Source organism: Arachis ipaensis, chromosome B7 (assembly GCF_059453495.1).
Source record: "Arachis ipaensis isolate K30076 ecotype BB chromosome B7, ASM5945349v1, whole genome shotgun sequence".
Taxonomy (NCBI): domain Eukaryota; kingdom Viridiplantae; phylum Streptophyta; class Magnoliopsida; order Fabales; family Fabaceae; genus Arachis; species Arachis ipaensis.
Genome location: NC_142442.1, coordinates 32697133 through 32712362, shown reverse-complemented (window position 1 = coordinate 32712362; position 15230 = coordinate 32697133). Strand labels below are relative to the sequence as shown.

At 35.7% G+C, this 15230-nt stretch overlaps 1 protein-coding gene and 1 pseudogene across 1 annotated transcript; one reads left to right on the top strand and one right to left on the bottom strand.

Annotated features, from left to right (window-relative positions):
- Nucleotides 1–9755: 9755 nt before the first annotated feature.
- LOC148550776 (uncharacterized) lies at nucleotides 9756–11415 on the top strand (annotated as a pseudogene).
- Nucleotides 11416–13017: 1602 nt separating this feature from the next.
- LOC148550775 (uncharacterized) lies at nucleotides 13018–14122 on the bottom strand. The gene is made up of 2 exons (XM_088494620.1): nucleotides 13172–14122; nucleotides 13018–13056 (listed from the first exon to the last, which is right to left on the bottom strand). The coding sequence occupies exons 1-2, from the start codon at nucleotides 14120–14122 to the stop codon at nucleotides 13018–13020; spliced, it is 990 nt and encodes a 329-aa protein (XP_088350746.1).
- Between the last annotated feature and the right edge of the window lie 1108 nt (nucleotides 14123–15230).

The following is a 15230-nucleotide window of genomic DNA, read 5'->3' as shown; positions in this document are numbered from 1 at the left end:
AGGAGAAATTGAAATTGATTTTGGAAAGAACATTAATGACTCCAAGTATGCAGCAAAATGATAGGTGATAAGGAGAATAAATAATAAAGAAGTATATCTCATTTACTTATCAAAAAAATATAAATTTTTATATGACATTTTTATATTGTAATTATTCTTTAGTTACCTAGCATCACTCGTCTCAATAATATGTTCATATAATAAATTTAATGATACTTGCACTTAAAAAGTTAGTCATCAATTAAATTCATCACAATATATGTAGTTTAAGTTATTTTTTTTAATATATATTTTATATGTATATTTTATTTTAGTAATTAATTTTTGGTATATATTTAACATGATTAATTCTTATATAGTAGTTAACTGAAAAACTCAAATATCCCATCAAGGCTAGAAAGACATGTATCTTCTTTTGTTCTGATAAAGTCTACAATGAGAAAAGAAACATGAAATTCGAATTTCACATGATGAGTCCTGGCATATTAAATGCAATAAATTGTTTAGAATTATCTAACCATAAATTACTTTTGAAGGTTGGAACGAAAGTTATGTTAAAAGTTTTTTATGAAGAAAATTATTAGAATCAAAGATCACAGTAGATCAGATGTAAAAGTAGATTATTTTTGTATTTTTTAAATAAAATAATAAGAGATAAAATTGATAGAATAAAACTAATTTTTTAATTAATTATTTAATGGTAATAACTGAACGCAGTAACTAAAACTTCTAACTATACATAAATATATGGGCAAAAAACTAGAATAAGCCAAGAGAAGTTATAAATTACCTAAATAAGCCAAAGTGAAATTCGTTTCAGCAATGAGCCAAACCATATATTTATATAATTCGAACCAATGTGGTTCGAACTCGAATCATTAATAATTCGAACCAGCTTGGTTCGAATTACACACAAACACACGCACACACATAATTCGAACCAGCTTGGTTCGAATTACACACACAATAATTTATGGTATAATTCGAATTATGCTGTTAAAAAATTAATAATTTATTAAAAAAATTAATAATTTAAAAATTAAAAAATATATATTTTTATTTCATACGTTAAAAAAAACTAACAAAATATTTAATTATGATACTTCTTTAAAATATTAATGAGCTATCAATTCGAATTCCATACAATACTTTTCTGTCCATTTTTAATAGTTCATGAATATTTTTTAATAAATTTTTTTAATAAATTTTTTTAAATTATACTACAAAAAATATTTTATCCTATGCAAAATAATTTTTAAAAAATGGCTTAAAAAATGTTAGGAGTACTATAAAAATTTGTAATGTTATAATAACTTAGGTAAATACATGCATGTACTCAAATTTTAAATAAAATACTCTACATAGTCAATAATAATTTAGAAATGAAAGAAAATATTTTATTCCATACAAAATAATTAAAAAATGTATTTTATTCTATACAAAATAATTTTAAAAAATGGCTTAAAAGATGTTATGAGTACTATAAAAGTTTATAATATTCTAGTGATTTAGGTAAATACATGATAAAAATATTTTTTCTTTAATTTCTAAATTATTAGTGACTATGTGGAGTATTTCTTTAATGTCCTAAGTCATTAGGACATTACAAATTTTTATAGTACTTCTAACATCTTTTAAGCCATTTTTTAAATTATTTTGCATTGAATAAAATATTTTTTTGTTGTATAATTTAAATAAATTTATTAAAAAATATTCACGAGCCATCAAGAATGGGCAGAAGAGTATTGTATAGAATTTGAATTGCTTACCATATAATTTGAATCAGAGTAATTCGAACTTCGCTATGCGTAATTCGAATCATGTAATATCTCACCATATAATTTAAATAATTTTATTAAAAAATTATCATGAATATTTTTTAATAAATTTATTTAAATTATACCACAAAAAAATATTTTATTCTATGCAAAATAATTTAAAAAATGGCTTAAAAGATGTTAGAAGTACTATAAAAATTTGTAATGTCCTAATGACTTAGGACATTAAAGAAATACTCCACATAGTCACTAATAATTTAGAAATTAAAGAAAAAATATTTTTATCATGTATTTACCTAAATCACTAGAATATTACAAACTTTTATAGTACTCATAACATCTTTTAAGCCATTTTTTAAAATTATTTTGTATAGAATAAAATATATTTTTTAATTATTTTATATGGAATAAAATATTTTCTTTCATTTCTAAATTATTATTGACTATGTAGAGTATTTTATTTAAAATTTGAGTACATGCATGTATTTACCTAAGTTATTATAACATTATAAATTTTTATAGTACTCCTAACATTTTTTAAGCCATTTTTTAAAAATTGTTTTGCATAGGATAAAATATTTTTTGTAGTATAATTTAAAAAAATTTATTAAAAAAATTTATTAAAAAATATTCATGAACTATTAAAAATGGACAGAAAAGTATTGTATGGAATTCGAATTGATAGCTCATTAATATTTTAAAGAAGTATCGTAATTAAATATTTTGTTAGTTTTTTTTAACGTATGAAATAAAAATATATATTTTTTAATTTTTAAATTATTAATTTTTTTAATAAATTTTTTTAATAAATTATTAATTTTTTAACAGCATAATTCGAATTATACCATAAATTATTGTGTGCGTAATTCGAACCAAGCTGGTTCGAATTAGTGTGTGCGTGTATTTGTGTGTAATTCGAACCAAGCTGGTTCGAATTATGTGTGTGCTTGTGTTTGTGTGTAATTCGAACCAAGCTAGTTCGAATTATTAATGATTCGAGTTCGAACCACATTGGTTCGAATTATATAAATATATGGTTTGGCTCATTGTTGAAACGAATTTCAGTTTGGCTTATTTAGGTAATTTGCAACTTCTCTTGGCTTATTCTAGTTTTTTGCCCTAAATATATGTTCAGAATATAAAATCATTTCTGTATTTAAAGCAAAAAAAATATTCAAATATAAAAAAGACGCGTTCTATGTATTTAATTGTAATTTTTTTTTCAAAGCCTTAATAATTTGTATAATGAGATACAAGATTTAGGGTGAGCACGGGTCGGTTTGGTTTGGGTTATGGTAAAATTAGAACCAAATCGATCAAAATGTAATTGGTTCGATTTGGTTCGAATTTGTATTTTTTTGTACATGTATTCAAACCAAACTAAACCGATTAAGAACGGATTGGTTCGGTTCGGATAATTGGGTACCCGAAGACTTTGAAATTCATAAAAAAAAAAAACAAATTTTTATCTTAAAAATCCAACAAGTACAATAAACATGTAACATCAATAGAAATAATTCAAACATGTTAAACACCAAATACATTAAAAACTAAACTCATTAAAATCCAAACATATTAATAATGAATAATTATTATCTAATGGAAAAGCCATATATATTTTTTATTTTTTTATTTAATTAATATATGATCATGTTCGCGGGTTGGTTCGGGTTCCACATCCCCAAAACCGATATCCGAACCAATCATTAACAAAAGTCATCGGTTTGGTTCGAGTTGGACCCGATTACCCGTTGATTTCAGAACCAATTTAATTGGTTCGGTTCGAGTTCAGACGGGTAATCGAGTACCTACTACCCGTGCTCACCCCTAACAAGATTATAAAAAAAGTATTTGATGGAGTTCTCTTAGAGAACTCTATTAGATGAAATTGTCAATAATATTTACCAAAAAAAATCCTAATTCACTATGATATATTTTCTTATTATAAACTAGGGTGAGCACGGGTAACGGGTACCCGATTATCCGTCCGAACCCAAACCGAACCAATTAAATTAGTTCTGAAATCAATGGGTAATCGGGTTCAACCCGAACTAAATCGATGGCTTTTGTTAGTGATTGGTTTGGATTTCGATTTTGGGGATGTGAAACCCGAACCAACCGTCGAACCCGATCATATATTAATTAAATAAAAAAATAAAAAATATATATGACTTTTCTATTAGATAATGATTATTCATTATTAATATATTTGAATTTTAATGAGTTTAATTTTTAATGTATTTGATGTTTAATATGTTTGGATTATTTCTATTGATGTTACATGTTTATTATACTTGTTGGATTTTTAAGATAAAAATTTATTTTTTTTTTTATAAATTTCAAAGTCATCGGGTATCCAATTACCCGAACCGAATCAATCCGTTCTTAATCGGTTTGGTTTGGTTCGGGTATATGTACAAAAAAATGTAAATCCGAACCAAATCGAACTAATTACATTTTAATCAGTTTGATTCTAATTTTACCATAAACTCGAACCAAACCGATCCTTACTCATCCCTATTATAAACCACAAAGTTTATTATATTTCTAAAACAAACTCAAATATTGATTTGAGACGCAACTTGTGATAAGCGTTTAGAGGATGCTAAATACCATTTCCCTTCCCTTGTTCTTTTATTCTGCATCCCATTCATCGATCTAGATGTGTCGAGTGAACAAAGACATCGTCTATAATAACGTGATGTTATTAATTAAAATTTGATTTTATTAATTTCATTATTGCCCCTTATTCTCCAACATCAACAAGCTTTCTAATATCACTAAGGAGTAAGGACACAATGGAAGTTTTCTTCCTGATCTGCTCATGATTTTGGCAAGTAGTGCAAGGAAAAGCGCATGAGTCTGAGGGTGAGAATGTCGGTAAGGAATGACAAGGGTGGTTGTTATCGAAGCAGAGATGGGAGACAAGGAGGCGAGGGAGTTGACGCGTGAGGCTGGGTCGGTTTGGGGGTATTCGGAGTTAAGAAAAATTGTACCATTAATGTCGTGTACTATATAATATTTCAAATTTTGGACGGTTGAAAAATATATAATTGTTGTAAAATAAATAAATATAAAATAAAATAATATAAATTAGATAATTCTATTATTAATCTTTATCAATATTATTATCTCAACATAATATAAATAATTTATATATATTTACTAAGTATATATTGTAGCATATAAAGAGAGAGAAGAGTGTTTGTTGTATGTGTCTTTCTTTTGTCTCACACCATGTTTTTATATGGTACAAAATTTATTTTTTTAAATTTTATTAAATTTGTTTCATCTTGAAGACTTGTACCTTTTTATCATAGAAAAATTGAGCCGCTCGTATAAATGGGCATCCATACTTATCGCAATACTTCTCTTTGGATGTCAATTTAGGATTATACCTCATTAAAATCTTACTAAAGAAAAAGTTAATGAAAAAAATTTAACAAAAAAACTTTAGAAAAAAAAAAGTACGATATCCTTTGAGGATTGTCTCATTAAAAATTTTGTCAAGAAAAATCCAATGGGAATAAAAACCTGACCAAGGAAAAAAGAGTACAATCTCCCCCTCTTATCGACATTATTTAATATCTCGAAATTAGCGTATCCCAATATGATGTACCAATCTTTCAAATAAAGATTTTAAAAGTAACTTTGTAAATAAATCTGCCAGATTATTACTTGAACGGATCTGTTGGATATCAATTGTTCCTTGATTTTGAAGATCATTAGTGAAGAAGAATTTAGGAGAAATATGCTTTGTTCTATCACCTTTAATGTATCCACCTTTAAATTGAGCAATGCATGCTGTATTATCTTCAAACAAAATAGTTGGAGCTATTTTATGATCAATCAGTCCACATAATGACAGTATATTGGATTAAACTCCTGAGCCAAAAACACTCGCGACTTGCTTCTGTATCGCTAGTATTGCAGCATGATTAGAGGATGTTGCTGCTATCGTCTATTCTGTGGACCTCCATGATATAGTTGTATCACCATATGTGAATAGATATCCTATTTGAGATCTTCATTTGTGTAGATCAGACAAGTATTCTACATCTGCATAGCCAACTAATTGTGACTTGGATTCATATGGATAAAGTAGTCCCATATAAATTATTCTATGAAGATATCGAAAAATTTGTTTGATTCCTTCCAATGTTTTTTGGTTGAAGAGGAACTATACCTTACTAGTAAATTCATTGCAAATGATATGTCAGGTCGTGTATTATTAGCAAAATATATTAGTGCTCCAATGGCACTGAGGTATAGTACTTCAAGACCAATATCTTCATTTTCTTCCTTAGGACGGAATTGATCATTTTTCACATCCAAAGACATTACTATCATTGAAATACTTAATGGATGTGACTTATCTTATATAAAATCTCTTCAAGATCTTTTCTATGTATGTTGTTTGATGAATAAATATCTCATTTTTTGTATACTCGATCTGCAGGTCGAGACAAAATTTAGTATTTCCAAAATCTTTCATCTCAAGCTCTTCTTTTAGAGCTTTTATAATTGTTGGAATCTTTTCAGGGTTACAATAATATTTAAATCATCAACGTACACAGAAATTATAATGAATTCATATGCAGATTTCTTTATGAAAACACATGGGTAGATATAATCATTCTTGAATCCGTTTTTAGCCAGATATTCAGTAAGAAGAATATACCACATTCGTCCAGATTGCTTTAAACCATATAAAGATTTTTGTAATTTAACTGAGTATAACCCCCTGCGAATATTCATTAGATGGTTTAGACATCTTTAGTTCTTCAGAAATTTTTATATAGATATTACAAATTAATGATCCATATAAATAGGCTGTCACCATATCTATTAGATGCATATGTAGTTTATGATATGCGTATAAACTGACCAAATAACACAACGCGATTGCATCTACTACAGGGGAATATGTTTCTTCATAATCTATACCGGCCATTTGTGAAAAACCTTGTGCCACAAGTCAAACTTTGTAGCGTACAATTTCATTTTTCTCATTTTGTTTTCTCACAAATACCCATTTGTATCCAACAGGTTCTACATCTTCTGGTTTACGGACTACAGGTCCAAAGACTTTACGTTTTGTAAGTGAGTCTAACTTAACCTTCATAGTTTCTTTCCATCTTGGCCAATCATTCCTTTGTCGACATTCTTCGACTATTCTTGGCTTAAGATCCTTACGTTCATGTATGATGTGTAATGCCACATTATATGCAAATATTTCATTAAAAATAATTTTATTTCAATTCTATTTTTTTCCTATAAAGATATAATTTATCAAGATCTCATCATTTTTTTAATTTTCAAAATTTTCAGGTACCTAAACATCTTTTGGCGTTAAAATTATATCATAATTTTGGACAACTGCAGGTATTTTTATTATGTCTTTATCTTTTTCAACAAGAATAGTATTTACCTCTTTTTTTTTGAGAATTTTTATCGACAAACCTACCACACTTCTGACGTGAATTTGTTTTGATGGCCATTTGTATGACTGTGATATCAATTCGAATTGAGGCATTTTCAACTTGTATATAGGATTTAGTTATCCTTTTTATATCAGAAAATATATCAGGCAATTCATTTACTATTCTTTGCAAATGTATAATCTTTTGAACTTTTAGTTCATATTGCCCTGATCGAAGATCTAAATGCATCAAGGATGATACATTTCAATTAAGTTCCTTTTTAAGAAGCTTATTCTCTCCGCTTAATGTTGAAAATTTTGATTCATCAAAATGACAATTTGCAAATCGAGCTTTAAATACATCTTCAGTTTGTATCTCAAGATACCTCACTATAAAAGGAGAATCATATCCAACATATATCCCAAATTTTTTTTGGAGTCCTATTTTGGTGCAATAAGACGGGACAATTAGAACATATATCGCACACCCAAATATTCTCAAGTGGAAAATATTTGGCTGCTGGCCAAAAGCTAATTGTAGAGGAGAGAATTGATAATAACTTGTTGGTCTTAAACGAACAAGTGCTGCAGCATGTAAGATGGCATGTCCCAAGTAGAAGTTGGGAGATTTGTTCTCATAAGTAATAGTCTAGCAATCAAATTGAAGCCGTTTAATAAGTGACTCTGCTAGTCTAGCTTGTGTATGAACAGAAGCTACTGGATGTTCAATACTTATAACATTAACCATACAATAAGCATCGAAAGCTTGAGAAGTGAATTCACTAGCATTATCAAGATGAATTGTTTAGATTGGATTTTCTGAAAACTATACTTTTAATCGAATAATTTGAGCAAGTAATCTTGCAAACGCCAGATAGCGATAAGCACACATGTGACCATCTTGAAAATGCGTCTAATAGGACTATAAAATATTTAAAAGATCCACATGGTGGATGAATAGGTCCACATATATCGCCTTGAATCATTTCTAAAAATTCAGGAGACTCAAATCCAATCTTTATTGGTGATCACCTTAAAATTAGCTTTCCCTAAAAATATGCAGCACAACAAAATTCACTAGATTTAAGAATCTTCTGGTTCTTTAGTGAATGTCCATATATGAAAATTTTCAGTAATTCTCCGTATCATGGTTGTTCCAGGATGACCCAATCGATCATGCCAAATTATAAATTCATTTGGCTAGTAAACTTCTGGTTTATAATGGCATGTGATTCAATTGCACTAATTTTTGTATAATATAACTGTTACGGTAGGTAACCGGAGATTAATGGGCTGGATGGCGCTGGTCGGCCCAATCATCTGAGGGAGGAAGCCTTTGTCAGGGTCTGCACCTTGGGGGCCTCCGTCCGACTTGTTCGTATGAGTGAATGGGGGTGGTACCTGCAAAGACACTCCGATGCCTAAGTCAGCAAAGGGGTTAGCAGGTCTAGGGAGTATTGGGACTTAGAGATACCTGAGGGGTGTCAGTGTATTTATAGTGGTGAGCCAATAACCACCGTTGGAGTAGTGCCACTTTTCTAGGGTGTTAACCGTCCCTTTATCTTAGGGAAGTTAAGATATTGCTTCATGAAGTGGTTAGAGAGATTCTAGTGGCAGTTACTCATTCAAATGAGTGCCTATCTGCCAGTTAATCCCCGTTTCCGACTTCTTTAGAGCAAGTCGTGACTAGTTCCGACTTCGTGGCGGCTAATCTGGCGAAAGGTGAGGCCAACCCTTTGGGTTGGGCCTTTTTATTTGGATCCTGGGCCTTATTCGTTGGGCCAGGGTATGAACAGTGCCCCTACTCGAGCCCAATTTCTCTTTAAGATTTGGGTTCGAGTATACTACTCGGGGTTGTAGCCGACTTGTTGGGGGACCGACGTGATGTTCCGAAACCGACGTGACTTTTTGTGACCTTTTGTTTCTGACAGTTACGTCTAATCAAGCGTCGTGTCCGTTAGGGATGTGCGTGGGGATTGATGGTCTTGGTAACAGTGCATTTTCATTAATGACTGCCCCGTTTTTACCATTGTGCCCCCCAACGTGCTTATAAATACTTTCCCTCTCTTTCCTTGTTTCGTTTCTGCGATTTTTCAAATTTTCCCCTTCATTCGTTCGTGTTGTGTTGTTGCATCTTCGAAGGCTTTTCGTTTCCTTCTACCCTCATTTTCGGATAAAGGTTAGTTCTTTTTGTAACGTGCTTTTCTATTTGCATGCCTTCATTTTGTAGATAGGTAGGTTTGTAGACTTCAGTTCCGTACTTCCTCCTTTAGGGACCGTGTTTTTTATTTTCCTTTTCTTTTTCCCTTATAGGTTTTTTGCTACCTTTTTAAGAAAAAGAAATGGCTTCCGTAGATATCTTTTCTCAATGGGTTGATGTCACGGTCCTAGGGGAGGAACCCTCAGTCAATACTGAGTTTATCACCAACCTTCGCACTCATCACAGAATTTGTACTTCTGAGGATGACGAGCCGAAGTATGAATTGGTAGTCTCGGGTCCTGAAGACCGGGTTTGCTTTGGGAGAGTCAATGAGGCGGCCCCTCATTTTTTCTTTATGTATGAGTGCATGATCACCCGTTTGGGTGTTTTTCTCCCTTTTTCAAACTTTGAGATATCTGTTTTGCATCACTGCCGAGTTGCCCCTACCCAGCTTCACCCCAACTCTTGGGGTTTTTTGAAAATTTATCAATTTATTAGCCAGGCTTTGGAGTTCCCGACTTCTTTGAAGATTTTTTTCTATCTCTTCTATATGACCAAACCCTTCAGTGGGCTAAACAATAAGCAACAATGGGTGTCTTTCCGAGCCATACAGGGTCGGAGGGTTTTTACCCTTTTTGACGAGTCCTTCCATGACTTCAAAAATTATTTTTTCAAAGTACAAGCTGTAGAGGGTCACCATCCCTTTTTTCTGGATGATAATTCTTCTCCCCGATTTCCTTTATACTGGCTGGAGGTCTCTCCCTGCGAGAAATATGGTCTGGATGACCTGGATGAGGTAGAAGCAGCCATTGTGGGGTTCCTCCGAGAAGTGTGGGGGAGGGCCCCATACTTGGACACAAAAAAGTTTCTCCAGGGGTCTCCGACCTTTGTCCAGGCACAGCTAGGTAGCTTTTATTTGTTTGTTAGATTTCCGACTTGTCTAACTGACTTATCCGACTTGTCTGATTTGTCTGTTATTGTCTTTTCAGATATGGCAAAGGCAAATGCTCAGGAGTCTTACCAAAGGGTCCAGGAGGCTAAAGCAAGATCTCGTGCCAGGACTGGTGGTGTTAGGGCGGTTATCTCTCCTCTTCCTCCTCCTTGGAACGTTGGGACTCCCTCTCAGCCCATCGTAATTTCTTCTTCAACTTTCTCTCAGCCACCCCCCTCTGCTCGACCTTCTTCTGAACCAGAGAACAAGAAGAGCAAGACCTTAGAGTCTGGCTCTTCTGGTGAGGTGAAGGCGGATGCTCTTGCATTCGTCCAAAAGAACATCTATCCTAATGTTCGTATAAGTATGGATGATGTTTCTGTTCGGCGCCACCTTACTACTCTGGTTGAGGAGAGCCTTAAGGCGGCGGGGGTTTGTGGCAAACTCTTAGATATTTTCGAGAAGGCTCCTCTCAGCTCTTTAGGGATGACCTCGAGGGTCGAAGAGCTGGAAGGTAGGCTTCTCATATATCAGGAGCATGAGGGGGAAGTTGAAGGGGGAAGTCGCCAGGCTGAGGGAGGAGAGAGATAACCTCCGGGAGAGGGAGAGGAAGTTGCAAGCCCAATGCAACATGGAGGTCGGTTTGAGGAAGACAGCACAGGATAGCTATCAAAGTTTGTTTGATGATCTTGTGTCTGTGAAGAATGATCTGCTGAATTCTCGGAAGGCATACGCCGAGTTGGAGGACTCTATTGCTGATGGCGCTGAGGAGGCTTGGAGGATCTTTAGGGAGCAGGTCGGAGTCATTGCTCCTGACTTGGACCTCTCTCCTTTAGATCCCGATAAGGTTGTCATTGATGGTGCCATTGTGGATCCTCCTGTCCCCGAGATTATTTCCGAGTCAGATTTGAAGACTCGGGGGCAAAGGATTATAGAGTCTCCTCCTCGGCCTAAGGATGCCCCGAGTTCCTCCACAGTTCCTCTGACTTCTTCTTCGTCTCCTATAGATGCCTCTCTCCCCGGTCCTGGTGGCGCTCCTTCCTCTGGTGGTGGTGGCATGTCTACTCCTCTTGAAAAAAAGTGATTTGTTGGCTATTTGGGGCCCGGCTTGTGGGTCCCCTCTTTTTAGACTCTTTATTTGTTTTGGTAGTATTTGAACAATTTTTTGGCCTTTTGAGGCCGTAAACAAAACGTTTTTATAATACCCTTTTTAGTAAGGGTTTAAGTTAAAAAATAAATGCCCTTTTTTGGATAAGGGTTTAAGTTACCTTGTGTGTGCATGCTTTTCTTATTTCGAATTTCCCTTTAATCTTTTCTAAAAAACCTTTTCTTTGGCTTTCGTCTGCCTTTCTGAACTTTTCTGTTTCAAGGATCTTTAGGACAGCCTTTTAATCTTTTCTTGGATTTTTTCCTATCTCTCTTTTGTTATTCCTAGTACCCAATTTCGTTTCATTGAGTTTTTATGACTTAGGTTATTTTCGCGATTCATTTCTGTTTTACTCGGTTTCTCATTCCGACTTATGAGTCGGGATGTTTCCGAGTTTATCATGATCAACTTCTATAACCTCTTTACGCCGACTTGTACCTCGTCGTTTTATCCTGACGACCATCTAGGTCGGTTCATGGGATTTTCACGTTTTGTCGAGCTTAAGTCGGCGCGTTTCGTAGAAAGGAATGGAAAACAATAGAAAAGGAATTTATAAGAGATATTTGTAAGATGAAAAGATCTTTATTAATTAGGGGGGTACTTTATTGCTACTAAGGGTTTTTGACAGTCTATTTCCCCTAGCCCCTACTATGATGCCTCGTTAAAAACCCTTCTTCAGAAAAAACCCTTTGGTTCTGGGGAAAAAATCATGAAGTTGGGAAAAGAGTACATCAGGGAGTAGAGTTCGCTTTTAGCTATAGTACCTTTTCATATTACAAGCATGCCACGACCTTGGTAACTCAGTGCCGTCCAAGTCGGTCACTTTATAATAGCCTTTTCCTAAGATCTCATTGATTTTGTATGGTCCCTTCCAATTTGCAGCGAGCTTTCCTTCTCCTGATTTGTTGACTCCAATGTCATTTCTGATCAGGACCAAGTCGCTTAGGGTGAATGTTCTTCGGATGACTTTTTTGTTGTATCTTGTAGCCATCCTTTGCTTCAATGCTGCTTCTCTTATCTGGGCTTCTTCTCGGACTTCGGGGAGCAAGTCGAGTTCCTCTTTGTGCCCCTGTATATTCCTGATCTCGTCATGGAGAATCACTCTTGGGCTTTGCTCGCTGACTTCTATTGGGATCATGGCTTCTACCCCATAAGCTAGTCGGAAGGGAGTTTCTCCAGTGGCGGATTGGGGTGTCGTCCTGTAGGCCCATAACACTTGGGGGAGCTCTTCGGCCCAAGTTCCTTTTGCATCTTGTAATCTCTTCTTTAGCCCTGCCAGTATGACTTTGTTGGCCGCCTCGGCTTGCCCATTGGCTTGCGGGTGCTCCACCGAGGTGAACTGGTGTTTGATTTTCATACTGGCTACTAGGCTTCTAAAGGTAGAGTCGGTGAACTGGGTTCCATTATCTGTAGTAATGGAATGAGGTATCCCATATCTTGTGATGATATTTTTGTAGAGGAACCTCCGACTTCTTTGCGCGGTGATTGTGGCCAATGGCTCTGCTTCTATCCACTTTGTGAAATAATCTATTCCCACGATTAAGTACCTGACTTGTCCTGGCGCCTGAGAAAAAGGACCTAATAAATCCATCCCCCATTTTGCAAAGGGCCATGGAGAAGTGATACTAATGAGCTCTTCTGGGGGAGCCACGTGGAAATTTGCATGCATCTGACATGGTTGGCACTTTTTCACAAATTCTGTGGCATCTTTCTGTAAGGTTGGCCAGTAGAATCCAGCTCGGATCACTTTCCTGGCTAATGACCTGGCTCCGAGATGGTTTCCACAGATCCCGCTATGCACTTCCTCTAATACCTCAGTGGTTCTTGAGGTCGGTACGCATTTTAACAATGGTGTTGATATCCCTCTTCTATAGAGAATATTTTTCACCAAGGTATAGTGTTGGGCTTCCCTTCGGATTTTCTTTGCCTCTTTCTCCTCCTTGGGGAGGATGTCGAATTTCAGAAATTCGACTAAGGGGTTCATCCATCCGAGGTGTAATCCGACCACTTCGAAGACTTCTTGTTTGTCTTCTGTTTTTACCACTGAGGGTTCCTGGAGAGTTTCTTGGATCAAGCTTCTGTTATTCCCTCCTGGCTTGGTACTTGCTAACTTGGATAGGGCGTCTGCCCTGCTATTTAGATCCCGAGTTATGTGTTTGACCTCAGTTTCTACAAAGCGCCCGAGGTGTTCCAGAGTTTTTTCCAAGTACCTCTTCATGTTTGGGTCTTTTGCCTGATACTCTCCACTTATTTGGGAGGTCACCACTTGAGAGTCGCTATATATCATCACCTTCGTAGCACCGACTTCTTCTGCCAGCTTCAATCCTGCAATCAAGGCTTCATACTCTGCCTGATTATTTGAAGCTGGGAATTCGAACTTGAGGGAAACTTCTATCTGGGTTCCCCTTTTATCTACCAATATTATGCCTGCACCACTTCCTGTTTTGTTGGAGGATCCATCTACATAGAGTTCCCATGTAGTTGGTTTATCCTCTTGATCTCCTGCGTATTCTGCAATGAAGTCGGCGAGGCACTGGGCTTTAATCGCCGTCCGAGTTTCATACTTCAAGTCGAACTCGGAGAGCTCTATTGCCCATTGAACCATTCTTCCCGCAACATCCGTCTTTTGGAGGATTTGCCTCATGGGTTGGTTCGTGCGGACTCTTATTGTGTGAGCTTGAAAGTAAGGCCGTAGCCTTCGTGAGGCTACTACTAAGGAGTATGCAAACTTCTCTAGTTTGTGGTACCTTAGCTCAGGGCCTTGTAGAACTTTACTGATGAAGTATACTGGGTGCTGACCGGCCTCGTCTTCTCTTATCAGGGCCGATGAGATGGCCTTGTCTGCTACTGATAAGTATAGGACAAGGTCTTCTCCAGCTATAGGTCGTGTCAAAATAGGAGGTTGGCTCAAAAACTTTTTGAACTCCTGGAACGCCTCCTCGCATTCAGGAGTCCATTCAAACTGGTGTCCCTTTCTCAGTAGGGAGAACAGTGGAAGGGATCTTAGTGCTGATCCTGCCAAAAATCTGGAGAGAGCTGCTAGCCGGCCATTTAGCTGTTGGACCTCTCTCAAACAAGTCGGACTTTTCATCTCCAGGATGGCTCTGCACTTGTCGGGATTGACTTCTATCCCTCTTTGTGTTAGCATGAATCCTAGAAATTTTCCTGCCTCCACCGCGAAGGCGCACTTTGCGGGATTTAGTCTCATCCCGTGCGACCTTATGGTGTCAAAGACTTGTGAAAGGTCAGGCAAGAGGTCGACTTCTTTCTTGGTCTTTACCAGCATATCGTCAACGTATACTTCCATTAGGCTCCCTTGGTGAGAGGCAAACACCTTATTCATCAGCCTCTGATATGTGGCCCCTGCATTTTTCAGCCCAAATGGCATGACCACGTAGCAAAAATTAGCTCTGGGCGTGATGAATGATGTTTTTTCCTGGTCCGGCTCATACATCGGGATTTGGTTATATCCCGAGTAGGCGTCCATGAACGACAAGTATTGATATCCCGAGCTGGAGTCCACTAGGGTGTCAATACTTGGTAGTGGATAAGGGTCCTTGGGACATGCCTTATTTAGGTCGGTGTAGTCGACACACATTCTCCATTTACCATTTTGTTTTTTGACTAGCACTACATTGGCTAGTCATGTTGGGTATTTGACTTCTCTAATGAAACCGGCTTCTAGGAGCGCTTGTACTTGCTCCTCTACTATTAGGGCTCGCTCTGGGCCGAGCTTGTGTCTTCTTTGTTGT

Coding starts and splice junctions, on each gene's coding strand:
- LOC148550775 (XM_088494620.1), bottom strand. CDS start 14,122: ATGAGGCAAATCCTCCAAAAGACGGATGTTGCGGGAAGAATGGTTCAA. Junction 13,057..13,171: donor AGAAAGATGCCACAGAATTT/GTGAAAAAGTGC, acceptor TGGATTTATTAG/GTCCTTTTTCTCAGGCGCCA.